Here is a 14,230-nt window from a genome sequence, read left to right on the forward strand (position 1 = left end):
GCTGGGAAGAATGGCCCCATTGCAGTACTTCAGAGAGAACAGACTCTGGGACAAACAGCCGGTTGTGAGGGGTACATGTGGGACTGGGCTGAGACTGCTGTGTCTCCTGCACCTTCTCCTCCACCGCCCAGGTAGCTGCGGTCACAATGCAGGAGGGGGGCAGGATGGGCACAAGCTGAAAACTGAAGGGATTGGGAGAGAACTGGCTGGACAAGGCATCCGGCTTAATGTTCGCTGATCCAGGCCGGTAGGTCAGGGTGAACCGGAAACGCCCCAGGAAAAGGGCCCAACGTTCTTGCCAAGAGAAGCCGCTTTGCACTCCTGAGATAGCCATGGTTCTTGTGGTCTGTCCATACCACAAATGGCTGAGCTGACCCCTCCAACCAGTGCCTCCACTCCTGTTAGGCCAGCACCACTGCAAGGCGCTCTCGATTACCTACGTCATAGTTTCATTCTGCAGGGGTCAGTCGACGGCTAAAGAAGGCACAGGGACGGAGCTTCTATTCCTCAGGATCTCACTGAGAGAGAACAGCGCCCACACCAACTTTCGAAGAATCACGATCTGACAGCTGGGATCCAGGTGAACCAAGATAGGAGCGAAGGTGAATATTGACTTGAGAAAGAATGCAGCCTCATGCCTACTTGGGACCAGCAGAATGGCTTGAGGGTAGATGTCAGACTGGTTAGAGGGGCTACCACCTTGCTGTAACTTTGGATAAACATCTATAAAAGTTGGCAAAGCCCGGGAACCACTGAAGCTGTTTTAGGGAAAAGGGAGTAGGCCACTCCGCTACAGCCTTCACCTTCGATGGATCTGGAGAGTTGGAACTGCTAGATGACGGAGCCCAGAAAAGTGACAGAGGTGGCATGAAAATCACACTTCTTGGTCTTAACATACAGCTGGTTCACAGAAGATGCTGAAGAACCAAACGGACGTGCTGGACGTGCTCCTCTTGGGCCTCAGAAAAAATAAGAATGTCGTTGATGTAGACAAACTGGAACCGGTTGAGCATCTCTCGCAGCACGTCATTGAGTAGGACCTGAAACACAGCAGGAATATGAGTCAAACCAAAAGGCATCACTGGATATTTGAAGTGTCGAAGGGGTGTGTTGAAAGCCATTTTCCACTCATCCCCCTGCCAGACCCAGACAAGATGGTAGGCACTTCTCAGGTCGAGCTTGGGGAAGAAGTGGGCCCTGTGGAGCAGACTAAAGGCAGCGTCCAGGAGAGGGAGAGGGTACCTATTCTTAACAGTGATCTAATTGAGACTCTGATAGTCATTGCATGGCCACAGGGAACCATCCTTCATTTGGACAAAGAAAAATCCTGCACCGACTGGAGAAGATGAAGTCCTGTGGTCAACAACTCTGTCATGTAGCATCAAGTAACATCATGGACAATCCCTCCCACCCCCTCCATAACATAACACAGTGGACAAACTGAGAAGCAGCTTCAGCAGCAGACTCCTGCAGTCTCGCTGCTCTAAGGAACGCTACAGGAAGTCATTCCTGCCGTCCGCCATCAAACTGTATAACTCATCCTAACCCAGCCAATAACAATAACTGTGTAATGTTTATGTTGTAATTTTATTTCTATTTTATTCTATATTTATGTATATATGTTTCAGATTCAGATCCTTTATTGTCCCACACGGGGAAATTTACAGTGCAACAACAGCAACAAGAGCACTCAGAGAAAATAAGATAAAATCAAATAGAAATCAAATGGAATATACAAAGAGGATGTATATTTACAATAATCCAGATAAATGGATACTCGGCCTCTGTGTACCTGTACATAGTACAGAGGGTGAATACAATATACATATCAGAATATATAATATTCAGATTGTGTTAGCGGGTGTTCTGTTTATTGTGCAGTCTGACAGCAGCCGGCAGGAAAGATCTACGATACCTCTCCTTCACACAGCGAGGGTGGAGCAGCCGCTCACTGAAGGAGCTGCCCAGTGCTGTCAGGGTGTCCTGTAGGGGGTGGGACGTGTTGTTCAACATGGATGACAGCTTAGCCATCATCCTTCCATTTCCCACCACCTCCACTGAGTCCAGGGGACATCCCAGGACAGAGCTGGCCCTTAATGCTTATATGTATATATTATATTATGTATATATATATATATATGTGTGTGTGTGTGTGTGTATATATATGTATATATGTGTGTGTGTACATATATATATATATGTGTGTGTGTGTATATATGTATACACACACACACACACACACACACACACATATATATATATATATATACATATGTGTATATATACATATATACATGTGTGTGTATACATATATACATACATATATACATATACATATATATACACACATATATATATAAACACACACACACATATATATATATACACACACACACACACACATATATATATATATATACATACATATATATATACACATACATATATATATACATACATATATACACACACACACATATATATATATACACACACACATATATATATACACATATACATATATATACACACATATATATATATATATATATGCTTATAATATATGCTGTATATATGCTTATAACGTTTTAATCTTATCTGCATTTATTTATTCTGTTTCTATACTTTGTATAGGTTGCTACTATAATTCAATTTCCCCACGGGGATGAATAAAGTACATCTTAATCTTAATGTACCTCTCCATTGCCCCCTGTTCAGATCTGGAGAGGTGGTATAATCTGCCGGATGGAAGCGGCACCCCAGGAAGGAGGTCGATACAGCCGTCATCGAGCCAATGAGGCAACGAGAGAGCATGCGCCTTACTGAACACCTCTGCAAGGTCATGATATTCCACTGGCACCATTGACAGGTCAGGTGGCTCAGAAAGGGGAACTGTGCTTGCAGGTAGGGAGGCCTGAGCAGATTGAAGACAATCGGAGTGGCAGGAAGCACTCCAGCCAGTGATCATGCCTAACGACCAGTGAAATTGAGGGTTATGGAAACTTAACCAGGGGGACCTGAGAACAGCAGGGGAGGGAATCACAAAAACTGGATCACCTCAAGATGGTTCATGGAGATGTTGAGAGAGGGATTGTCTGATGCGTCACTGTAGTGATCGGCTTACCGTCAAGGTCCGTGAAAGTGACTGGCTTGGGGAGCTCTACTATGGGAACGTTGGACTTCCTCACCACCTCCTGGTCAATGAAACACCCGTCAGCACCTAAATCCACTAAAAAACTCAAGGGAAGAGATTCATGTTGCCAAGAGAGCATCCCGGACAAAGATAGCCTAGAGGCCATGGAGTGGGAAGAGTGACAGCTCGCCAGTTCTCCCACTTGCACTGACAAGCTTATTCGTTTTGAATAAGCTTGTCCTAGTGGAGAAACAGAGCACCACAGACCAAACACACAGACCAGACACAGGATCATAGCAAAGTCAGGATAATAGAATCTGGAAACAAATATAATGAGCTGTTTCAGGTATTTTGCTAACAAAATATAGGCTCATGCAGCCTTGGCTAAGCTAGCAATGATCTGTCCCTAAAGGTAGCGGCTAATTTGTGTTAGAAAAAACTACTTTCTTTGGACCCTAGTACACACACAAGCACTGGACAATAATAGCAAGTTGTTCTTTCATTACTGACCGTTCTGAGTGAATCATTTGCTGTGGCTCAAAACAAATAATTACCTTAAAATATTAAAACCAAAGAGAAACTGGATTGCTACTAAAAGACGTTGGCAGTCTGGATACTTTACAGTAGCTCTTTATACAAGTTTCTCACATTACATAAACCAAAAATTGATCATTGAAAAAAATATATAAACAATGAACACAGTTGTCTGAAGTGAATTTTGAACATTCCATTTCAAACCAATATGCCTTGAGTCTTCTTTTATTCTATTTTATATATTTTTCTTTTCTGAGCATTTATAATTTTACTCTGGCCTGAATGGTCTATTGATTTTTGTAAATAAGCCTGTTTTTTCAAACATATTTCATATGTATACAGTTATTTCATTACGTTACTAGTTTATAGTTTTATACATTTAAAAAAATAAAATAAAATACCACTCAGTTGTCTGTTTTATGTAATTGATAATGTCACCCCTTCTCATTTTTATTGGTCAATATGACCAGTCCCTTGTGTGTCTTCATATGTTCGTGAGTTTATGTGTGTGCGCTAAAGTGCACTTTGTGGCCAGTAAAGGCCACAGGCTGAAATTAGTGAGATAAAGCTGTTTATTGTTGTATAACTGGAAATTTCGGGACTTCCTTATCTTCTACACACCAGAGAGGTCTCTAAAATTGAGCCAGAAATAAAACACTTCCTCTGTATAGACCTTTGTGCATTCGCTTTGTCAAAATATGCAGGTTTGTTTTCAGAAGCATTTCAGTAATGATGTTCTTACTTCAGAGGGTGAGGAAGCAGGCCTGAGTCATTCAGGAACTACCCAGAATAGCTACAGCTATTATATAGTGGGCACTTTGGCCTCTATCCTTTGCTGCTCAGTATTTTCTGTCATGTACTGACCCCTATTTTTACTCCGCTGTCTGTATAGCTGCCCTGGAGAAGACCTATTTTGTGTGTCAAAGCCAAAAGAAATGATCTGAACAAAGTTGTAGATTTTATTTATTTATTTATTTTTGACAGCAAATGCCCTGCATTTGAATGGCATTTGGGAACCTTTACACCCACGGCACATCTGTCCTGGTTCAACGTGGGCCAGCCACTCTTCTGCATTCGTGCATTCTGTAGGCGCACATGTAGAATATACCTGCAAAATAATTTACAAGATAGATGGAAAGCAGTAGAATGCTTATTTAACACAAATAACACTGTAGTAACACATAAAACACTTTTTTTTTAAAAAACAAACCTGCAAAGAAGGTCATCAGCAGTGCCACCCAGCCTAGTATGTACGACCAGGAGAAACGCCAGTCGCCAAAGCGCTTACCCAGGAAGTTCACTGTCACCCCCGTGTAAATAGCCATTGCAAGCAGAACAAAGAGAGCTTTGGAACAGGACAGAGGGAGAAGCACAATTTTAAATTCAACCCTGTAAGCAGGTCTGTTATTGGACCTGCTTCACTCATGGCCGCCACCGCAACTCACTCGAAACGAAGAACATGATGCCAGCAGCAAAGGAGCGATTGAACCTCTCGAAGGCTGAAAAGTGGGCAAAAGAGAGGATCCCAGCGATGATTCCAGCAAAGCACGACATGGCCGACAGGATCATGAAGGCGCGAGTGGCGTTCCAGTAGGCTGAGGAGGAAAATCAAGCCAGAATGCAAACTTCATATTTATAATTTTAAAACAAAATAACAAAGCGTTGTTTTGGTGTGTCATTTGAAATATGCAGACTAATTGTAGATTCTGTGTGTTAATTACCGTAAGTTAATCGTGTGAATACGCCACTGAGATATAAACTGTGCATTAGCACACTGACTTATGCATGTCAGATCAGGTGAGAAAAGCCATGTTAAGTATTTCCTCCTGTACATATGCATATGTATGGATCCAGACATGACCCATTGTCCATTTTAGAGTTCTGTTTACAAGCAGCTAAAAAAAAAAATCGAATAAATAAACAAATGTTATTTATGTCAGGCCACTTTATTGGATGACCATTAAATAGATGATGATCTCCATCTTGACAGCATCTTGAAGTGATTATTGCTCATTTGGTCATCTAATAAAAATTTGGTCAAACCAAAATCTGAAATACTCCAAGTCCAAGCGTTTCCCTCATGCTCGGCTGATACTGCAGCAATGTCAACCATGGATTCTCTACAAATACTACAACCTGTGTTCAGGTGAGTACAGTTCAGATTCAGTCCCATGATGAGGCTTTAAGGGCCACATTCACTTACCGATGCTGTCAGTCTGCATGTAGCATTTCCCAGACATGCAGTACCTCCACAGGCCTTGATGGGCAAAGCTGCCAGAGAGACGGTACTGCATCCAGTAGTCTGTCGCTGTTGAGACCACCAACAGGATGTTCCCCACAATGGCACAAAATAAGCCCCCTCCCATGAAGCTGTACATCATGAGTGACACCAAGGCTTCACGTACTGCACGAAAAGAAAACAAAGGTGGGAATGGGAGCCGGTGGGGATTTAAACCTTGTAATAGAGCTCAAGCTTCATTCAGTTGTGATAGTAAAGCAACCTGATGAGGGCGGATAAGCCCAAAAATCTGATGAAGCAGAGAGACGTCATTAATACTTCTGATGCTCAGTGTTGAAATGAGAGTAATGTTGGAGATGAACAGAAATCTGATACGCTTTACATTTATTATATGGCTTTTTCAACTACAAACTCAAAAATACAAACGGATTGCATCCTTTTCCACATCTGTGTCACATCAAAGCTGACATGCATGTTACACTCTCAGTTGGAGACTTTAAGGCATCAACAGTTAACCTGAAAATACAAAACCAAATCAATGTATTTTTTTAAGAGTAAAGATTTGAAAGTAAATAAGTAGCAAGTAATGAATCTGCTTACAGTATATCCCCATTCACATATGAGTGATAACCTGATCAACTAGTGAGTGGTTAGAAGCCTACCTTTAACTATTCATTTCACCAAAGTGACATCAGCAATTACCAAAAGACCTGTCATCATCTTACCAGAACTCCTCGGGATAAGTCAGCCCTCCAGTGTCAGCCTTTACTCAGGGAAAGAATGAGAGAGAGTGCACGCCAGGAGTGTGTGAAGCATGAAAGAGGGAGCCCTAGGCCAAATTCCAAAAGGTTATCCCCTAAAAATTTTTGTTGATGGTGGCAAAATCCTTCACAACAATCAGTTCAGAACAAACGCACTGGAGCTGCCGGGGCAAAAGCCACGTGAGGGCTTTCACACCGGACCTCTATTTGGTGTATATTTTGGGGGTCAAGGGAGGGGTGGGGGGTTATGGTATTGGGGGCTGGGTGTGATGGGTATGATGTTGCAGCACCACAGCCCTTGTCTGTTTTTCTATTAGGGGTTCTGGAACTGTGGATGTGCAGAGGCTTGCAGTACTGCTGTGGTCAATGGAACATGCTGAATTGCACACTTTCATTCACAGTGGTGTGGGCGTGGCCAAAAGGACACATACATGCTGGGGGAAAAAAGAGACATGACCGGAGATCATTGCATGTGCACTGGGACCACCAGTCTATTAAAATGCTGCGCTTAATGTGCCTGTTAATTGTCTAAATATAGTCAGCATAGAATTATTCTGACAACCAAAGTAAATATATGATTGTGCATAGTTACTGGGACGTACTGGGACCAACTGATGTTTGTGGTTGGGTAAAATTCCTTCTCCATACTTAACAGTTGCCCCCTCGAACTGGTCTTTCGTACAACAAAGGATGAAGTCCTCCAAAAGGCAAAAGACGTCTAAAAAGAGAATTTGAATTGGGACGGATATTCCAATTTTTTTGGGATTTTAATTAGCTTTTCCTTTGCTGCTGTTACCTTTTGAAAGAAAACATTTGGTGGTGCAATTTGCAACCTTTAAAGTGGCATTGAGAAATAAACACGCATTTAATTGTTGCTGTTGAAACTGAGACTCAGGTTTGTGGAACAGCTCTTGGAATCAGTATGACACAATAGCTGCACTTGGCCTAGATAAAAAGAACTTGCTTCACTTTTTGGTTGCAGGAAATGGCCCATAAAAACATCTGATCCCTATTAGAGAGTGGGATGCCCTAGTCACAATGTTGGCAATTCTACTGTTCACTGACATCTCTCTAAAGTACATATCAAAGATTTGTGTATGTAATCTACATGTTAAGACTGATTGATGCAGCAAATATGTGACAGTCATAATGTTCAACATTGCTATAGCTAGCTCAGCAATTTTGTAGAGCTCTGCTTCTGCTTCAAGTTTTACATTAAAGATCACCATTATACGTTTTTAAGCATTAATTATTTAATAGTAATCTGTAGAACATCCGAATATTTGATTAAAGCAGTATTTTGAACAGGTTTCGAACTCTTAATGTGAGTGACTGCATCACATGCTCTTTGCTTTTGTTTCTTTTTCTGCTTTTTTTGTCCTCAATTGCTGCTCCTCACAGCCACAGTTCAGCAGAATTTTATGCATGGAACTATGCAATAAAGACCACTAGATTTAGAACCCACACTCCCGTTCTTGTCTCAGCTTTGGGAGTGATGGATACTCTACCAGGGCCACATACAGTATCTCCCGAGATCACTCAAATAAACCTACATTGATAAGGTGGAAGCACAGAGAGGCGTGGAGAACAGCACCACCTGTTGGCCAACCTTCAAAGTTGTAAACAACAAAAATTATTTTGGTAATACTTTGACTACTAATCTCTCTGGTATTGGTGTCAGAAAACCCTCCCTGTATACTATTTTGGCTCTCTGCTATACTTTGGAATTGTGAGGCTGCCCTTGTGCCCTTGCACTAGTAATTATCGATAGGTCAATAAAAACAGAAAAACTGTACATTATAAAAAATAAGCTAAAGCGAACGAAAGGCTAAACTGTGAGATTATCTGAATATATGCATAGAACAATCCCACACATACCTGCCAAGCAAGTCTGACATCATCATCTAAATGATTAATTTCATTAACTACGGTACTCAAAATTCAAGACAGCAAGCAGAGAGAAATGGCTTTAATATTGCTTTTAATCAATAAATGAAATGACATGTTAAAGTGGAGAAAGTTTATATATAAAAAAGATTATGTAAATAAAACCTCCCACTTTTAAAATAAAATAAAATTATAAAATGTTCGTGAATAAGAATTAGTCTTAGACAGTTGTAGCCACTCTGACGGGTGGTGGGGGGACAAAGTTGGGGAGAGCCACAGATCTTTCAGAAGGAGCCTGATAAGGAAAGAATACTGTGAATAAAATCCATCCAGTCAGATATTTTAATCTTGAAAAGCCTACCTGCTGTAACCTGTTGTAATCTGGGGCAATGTTAAGACCTCCTGTTGACACATTTTGAGGAGTTTTATCAATTTGGGTTGTCACTTTCTGCACAAAAAGCAAAACAACCAAATAAATGCCTGGAGCAGTACACTAAATATAAATATATATATATATATAAATGAACTGTTAATAAAGCTGCACATATAACTGAATATGTGTCATGTTAACCAGTGAAGCGACTCAAACCTTCTCGCCCCCTCTTGACAGTGGATATCTAGTCCTCTGGCCTATGACACCAATAGAATGTGAATGAAATGCATCAGTTAATTTCAAAGTTGGTGCCAAACAAGCTCACACATCACACACTTCTTTTGTTGTCACAGTAGATCCAGAGGTAGACGACCACACCCAGCAGAAGCAACAGCACGAGGAGGCTGCAGGGGATTCCAGCTGCAATGCCAGCGATGGCGGGTCCGCTCAGCCCACCGCCTAGAATCAACACTTCCAAGAGTTTTACACCTGAAACGTTGAGGCATATGCAGTCAACAATCTGATGTACCTGGACCAATTTTCAGAACTTTGGAGGGCTCTCCCTCTGTCACACGGGCTTTAGGTATCACCCGGAACCTATATGTCAAGTCTGGATCGAGGTAAAAGACATCTGTGCTGCGAGCGCTGCCGGGTTTCTGCTGGATGGTGTGAAATCTGCTTGAGGCGCTTCTGTCTTCGATTCCATGGTGGTTTTGGCTCAGGAGGCCCGGTCCTTTCATCTGAATATCAAAGCCTTTGGAAAACATGGCATCATGTTTATGTTTATGTTCATCATGCTGTCTTATTTAAAACGTCATTTGATTTATGGAGTCATTTAGCTCAGGTGTGTGTTTTGAGAACACAAAACTGCTCTGCCAAAGTGTCCACTCATTTCTCTAGTGTGTTTACACCTGTATCGTCTGTGCTGAGTTTCTGTTTTCAAGGGGGTGTTTGCGTCCCAGGCTTTTGCTGAGACGTACAAACTCAAAACCAGAAAATTGGGTTCATGACGCAGCACTGCGAAAAACATTTATCAGGAAAAATAATCCTTCTGGAAGTGGCCCCTCTCACCTGTAACAATAGACATCGGCGGGACCTCCCAGGTTAGTGTGATGATGGTACCATTTTGATTGGGGAACAAACTGGAATCTGAGATGGACGGTCCTGGAAAGATAGGGTGGAGGTGGGGGTGGGAAGTGCCATCGTAAACCAGGGAGAGCTTTGTTTAGAGGAAAGGAGCAGAAACTACACAAATCCATGACAACTGAGTAAGCGGACAGCTGCTGAAAAAAAAGTAAATTATATTTCATGTGCATCAGATGTTGGACATGTTTTTTTTGACAAAGCAACTTATTTTGAAAGGCATGCATCAGACACGTGCAGCCATGGTAACTAACATTTGATTGACGCTCTCTCCAAGTTTGTTCCGCTAAGAGGCAAGATGTCAAAGCGTATTAGAGTTTCATTCACTGAGGATAGTAGGGGACAGAAACTCTAGACGTGGGTCATGACTGAATGACCACGGGAAAATATGGGCCCCAGAGAGAGACCAGTGGAGGAGCCCTGTTGAAAATACTGGCTGTTCCGAAGCACCATTCTTCACCATCATTGTACCGGAACAGTAGGAGTTCAGAAAATTGCGCCAAAATGACCCCGGTTGGATTCACGTTACCTTTTAACCGTGTTTGCCTGGTCTGGCTGCCCAGTGGGTTGCGGCAGACGCACGTATAGTTGTTGAGGAGGAAGTTGCTAACATTATAATGGTGAATGTTGAGCTGTGTGGCGTCGGTGATGATCTGGTAGGTTGTCCCATTGGTGAGTGCTCTGTGGCCGTCGGTCCACAACACCGCAGCTGTGGGTGACGCCTCGCTGACACAGCGGATACTGACCACTATTTTGCCCTCAGAGTCAACTGTCGTTCTCACAGCTGGTAGGAACTTGGCTGGACTACCTGGTGGAGAGAACCTCCATAGCTCATCATGTGTACACCTCAAATAGATCATTGTGGATCCAAGACTTACGCGCAGTAATGTCACAGTTGGTCTTTTCGACTGGGTGGTCAGCAATGCAGGTGACAGGTTTCCCATCGAGGGTATTTACGGCGGTGACATTTAGACTGAGGATAGCAGCACCGCTGCTGGAGTTGCTCAAAACTGGGAAGGAAAGCTGTGCCGGAGGGCTTCCTGCCAACCACTGACACTGGTACTGCAATTCAGTATTATTTACTGACTGCACAGAGCACACAGGGGTACCCAACGGCCTCTCTGTTGAAAAAGATCTTGGAAGTAATTTCATCACATGATGAAAACTCAATTAAAGAGAGGAAGTGAATATAAGATATTGCAAAGACAAGAGCCTGTTTTAATGGTACAAATTCAAGCAGCGTTATTAGTCCAACAATTTTAATTGGGCCCAGTGGAGTGAAATTTATCTAAGACACTAAACACTATGAAAAGATTCCATTGACACTTTTTACATACCGTAGACTTTTAAATGAATGATCTTTTCCCGTTGTTTTATTGTCTCCTCGTTGCGCAACAAACATGTGTATTCACCCCCTTGACTGGTCTGCACATCTGTTATATTGAGCACTCTGGCGTGGGAGACAGTCTGCCCACCGAAGAGCCACTCCACAGTTGGCTGTGGGAAGCCATCAGCTCGGCAGGAAAGAGCCAGAGAGTCTCCTGATATGTAAAAAGGCTTAGCCGGGTGGGCCTCAAGGGTGGGCTCATCTGGTCCATCTGAGACAGACAGATTTAGAAGAGAATGAAGGGGAGGTTTTCAATGACAGAAGCAGAAATTTTTAGGCTTACACCGCACGGTGACGTTGCTGTGCGCTGTTGCGCTGCTGAAGGGGTTTGTCAATAATAAGGTGTACTGTCCTGTATCATTTCGGGTCGGCTTAAGGACCACCAGGCTCCTGTTTTCCACCGAGTAGTGAGAGTTGCTATTTATCTCGATGCCATGGAATAACCACATCTGCTGCTCTACCACTCCTTGCAGAATGCTGTAGTGGAGGGTGAACCGCGCTGCTCCCTCTGTGGCGAAATCTGGCTGCATACTCAACAGCACGTTCTTGATGTTGTCTGCGAATTATTGAAGGTGGATCAGGTGCAGGAAAAAAAATCACCGTGGCGGAAAATTGAAACTTTAGTGGCATAAATTCATTAGGGTAAAGTATTTATATTGTAGATGTTGGTGAACGTACCTTCTCACTATTAGCATGAAGAGAAAATATAGATTTATACATGAGGCCAGTGTTATCAAATTCAGAAGGGTTTGGGGGAAAAAAAGATTTAATAAGAGATGGGAGATGGTGTCAAATAAATTTGAGCATCCAACAAAGGTATCAAACACAACTCACCATATACTTTCAGGCTGAAAGTAGTCCGTGACTTTCCCAGCCCAGACTTTGTCATTTCAACCGTGTAGCTGTCGGTATAGGAGACAGGCACGTTTAAAAATGTAAGGGATCCATTACTTTCAATCCTCAGCACGGTCCGTCTGTCTGCTGCAATGTCTGGAGGCTCAAAAGATGCAATTGTCCAGGTGACGACAGGAAGGTCTCTGATAAACCAGGTAACCACTGGGTCAGAGGCACCACTGAAGGACACGGCCAGGGTTACTTGACTCCCGGCTAAAACCTTCACGTCAGAGGGACCAGCAGGAGAAACAACCAGCTCACAGTGGGCCCCTGCCAAAAAGAATTAGGCACCTCAACTTATAGTGTTAGCCTTAATCAGCTGTTAAACTACAACTTTATGTAGTTTCAATACCATTTTCTTAACATTTGATTAAGGTGTTTTATGTAGTTGAGTTGTTAAGATTAGCTACAAAAAGCTAAAATAATACATTTGTTTTGCTGGAATCTGTGCAAGTTCCAGTCTCTATGATGGTGTGATGGTCACATGAGGGAAAACAGAGCTCTAAATTTCAAGGTGAAACCTAAAAGCCTGTAAGTCACAATAATTGTGGCAATTGATTGTGACTCTTTATGTCAAACGTCAAGTGTCACTCTGAACTTGAGTCCACTTTAAATTCACTGGATTTATCTCAGCAAAATCCAAGCAAATATGTTTTTAGAATAAAAATGTAAATATGTCTTACCTTGATAAGAAAAACAAAGTAAAATAAGGAGAAACACTGACTTGAAGCTAATGTATTCAGAAATTTGCATCATTTAAAAACAGAAATGTATTCCAAGAACACAATAACAAAGGAGAAGAAATGTCCTTGGACTCTTGAATCGCAGTGACTGAACCACCTGCATAACCTGCTGTGTCTTTAGCTCAGCTGTCAACACAGCGCATGCCTGCATGGGACCTACAACAAAAGCCTGATTGTGCACATGAGATCACGCCCCTTGTCTAATTTCTCTAGTGCCACAAAAATGGGTGTGTTTGTCGGGTTTTTTCATCCATAAGAATTTGAATCATGACTATCGGTGAGTTTTTGCAGTCCATTGCCTAGTCAGAATATTCAGAATTTAATGAAGGGTATCCATCTGCAGCACCACTGAAGGAGTAGACAATGCTTCAAAATGTCTGCAGGAAAAAGGGGAACCCTGGGGCTGGACCTGCAGGCTGGGCCTGGGTCGGGTCACCTAGAGGAGATGCTGCGAGACCCAAACCATCTGATTAATCCAGACAAGTGCTGATGTGCCCAGAGGCATGAGTACAAATGCTGAAGTGCCATATATGATTTTTTTTTTTTAATTCTAATGATCCAAAAGCCCCTGGCTTGAGCCTTTTATAAGGTATATGGTCACCCATACGGCTTCTGATACCACATCACCACTGTCCTCCAAAACCGATTGATTCAGTCCTCGTTACTTATTGCATACACCTCACACAAAACACTCAATAACTAGGCCCCCCTCCTACCTTAGAGACCTGCTCCAGCCTCTCCCACGATCTCCACTCAGCTGAAGGTCATATCCTGTCAATACCTACATGGACCAAGCACCAAAGCTGGGAGGACAGTGATGGACACAGATCTGAGCCTGGTCCTTCTGCCCCCCACCCAAACCAATCTGCACACACCTCCCAACTGTCAAGACTGCTCAAAATCCACCCTTTTAAATTAGCTCTAAAGGTAGAATGTTTTAGTATTCTGGTTTATAATTGACTGGATTTTTAACTATGTTATACTTTATATTTGAATGTATCTGTGAAAGTGGTTACAAATAAATTGCATTTTCTTGAGGAAATGCTTAGAGCATTTACAAAAAGTATGTTGATGTTCAACAGAAATAGCAAACTACAAAAAATACCATTTAACAAGCATCTCTCAAAGAGCGGTAC

General features: G+C 42.4%; 2 protein-coding genes across 3 annotated transcripts; both read right to left on the bottom strand.

Annotated features, from left to right (window-relative positions):
- Positions 1–4,621: 4,621 nt before the first annotated feature.
- lim2.5 (lens intrinsic membrane protein 2.5) lies at positions 4,622–6,841 on the bottom strand. Its single transcript, XM_003965630.2, has 5 exons — positions 6,632–6,841; positions 5,871–6,071; positions 5,113–5,262; positions 4,878–5,012; positions 4,622–4,775 (listed from the first exon to the last, which is right to left on the bottom strand). Exons 2-5 carry the CDS (start codon positions 6,046–6,048, stop codon positions 4,714–4,716), a joined length of 525 nt encoding a protein of 174 aa, XP_003965679.1. The 5' UTR covers positions 6,049–6,071; positions 6,632–6,841; the 3' UTR covers positions 4,622–4,713.
- Positions 6,842–8,637: 1,796 nt separating this feature from the next.
- LOC105416615 (V-set and immunoglobulin domain-containing protein 10-like) lies at positions 8,638–13,201 on the bottom strand. 2 transcript variants are annotated; one of them, XM_029839505.1, is made up of 12 exons: positions 13,035–13,201; positions 12,292–12,621; positions 11,741–12,013; positions 11,408–11,668; positions 10,949–11,191; positions 10,600–10,878; positions 9,999–10,091; positions 9,457–9,681; positions 9,264–9,386; positions 9,144–9,184; positions 8,916–8,956; positions 8,638–8,849 (listed from the first exon to the last, which is right to left on the bottom strand). In XM_029839505.1, the coding sequence occupies exons 1-12, from the start codon at positions 13,105–13,107 to the stop codon at positions 8,729–8,731; spliced, it is 2,103 nt and encodes a 700-aa protein (XP_029695365.1). In that variant the 5' UTR covers positions 13,108–13,201; the 3' UTR covers positions 8,638–8,728. The 2 variants fall into 2 exon arrangements, with proteins under 2 accessions (XP_029695365.1, XP_029695364.1); XM_029839504.1 differs by having other exon boundaries at positions 8,916–9,002.
- Between the last annotated feature and the right edge of the window lie 1,029 nt (positions 13,202–14,230).

The sequence above is a fragment of the Takifugu rubripes genome, chromosome 7 (assembly GCF_901000725.2).
Source record: "Takifugu rubripes chromosome 7, fTakRub1.2, whole genome shotgun sequence".
Lineage (NCBI taxonomy): Eukaryota > Metazoa > Chordata > Actinopteri > Tetraodontiformes > Tetraodontidae > Takifugu > Takifugu rubripes.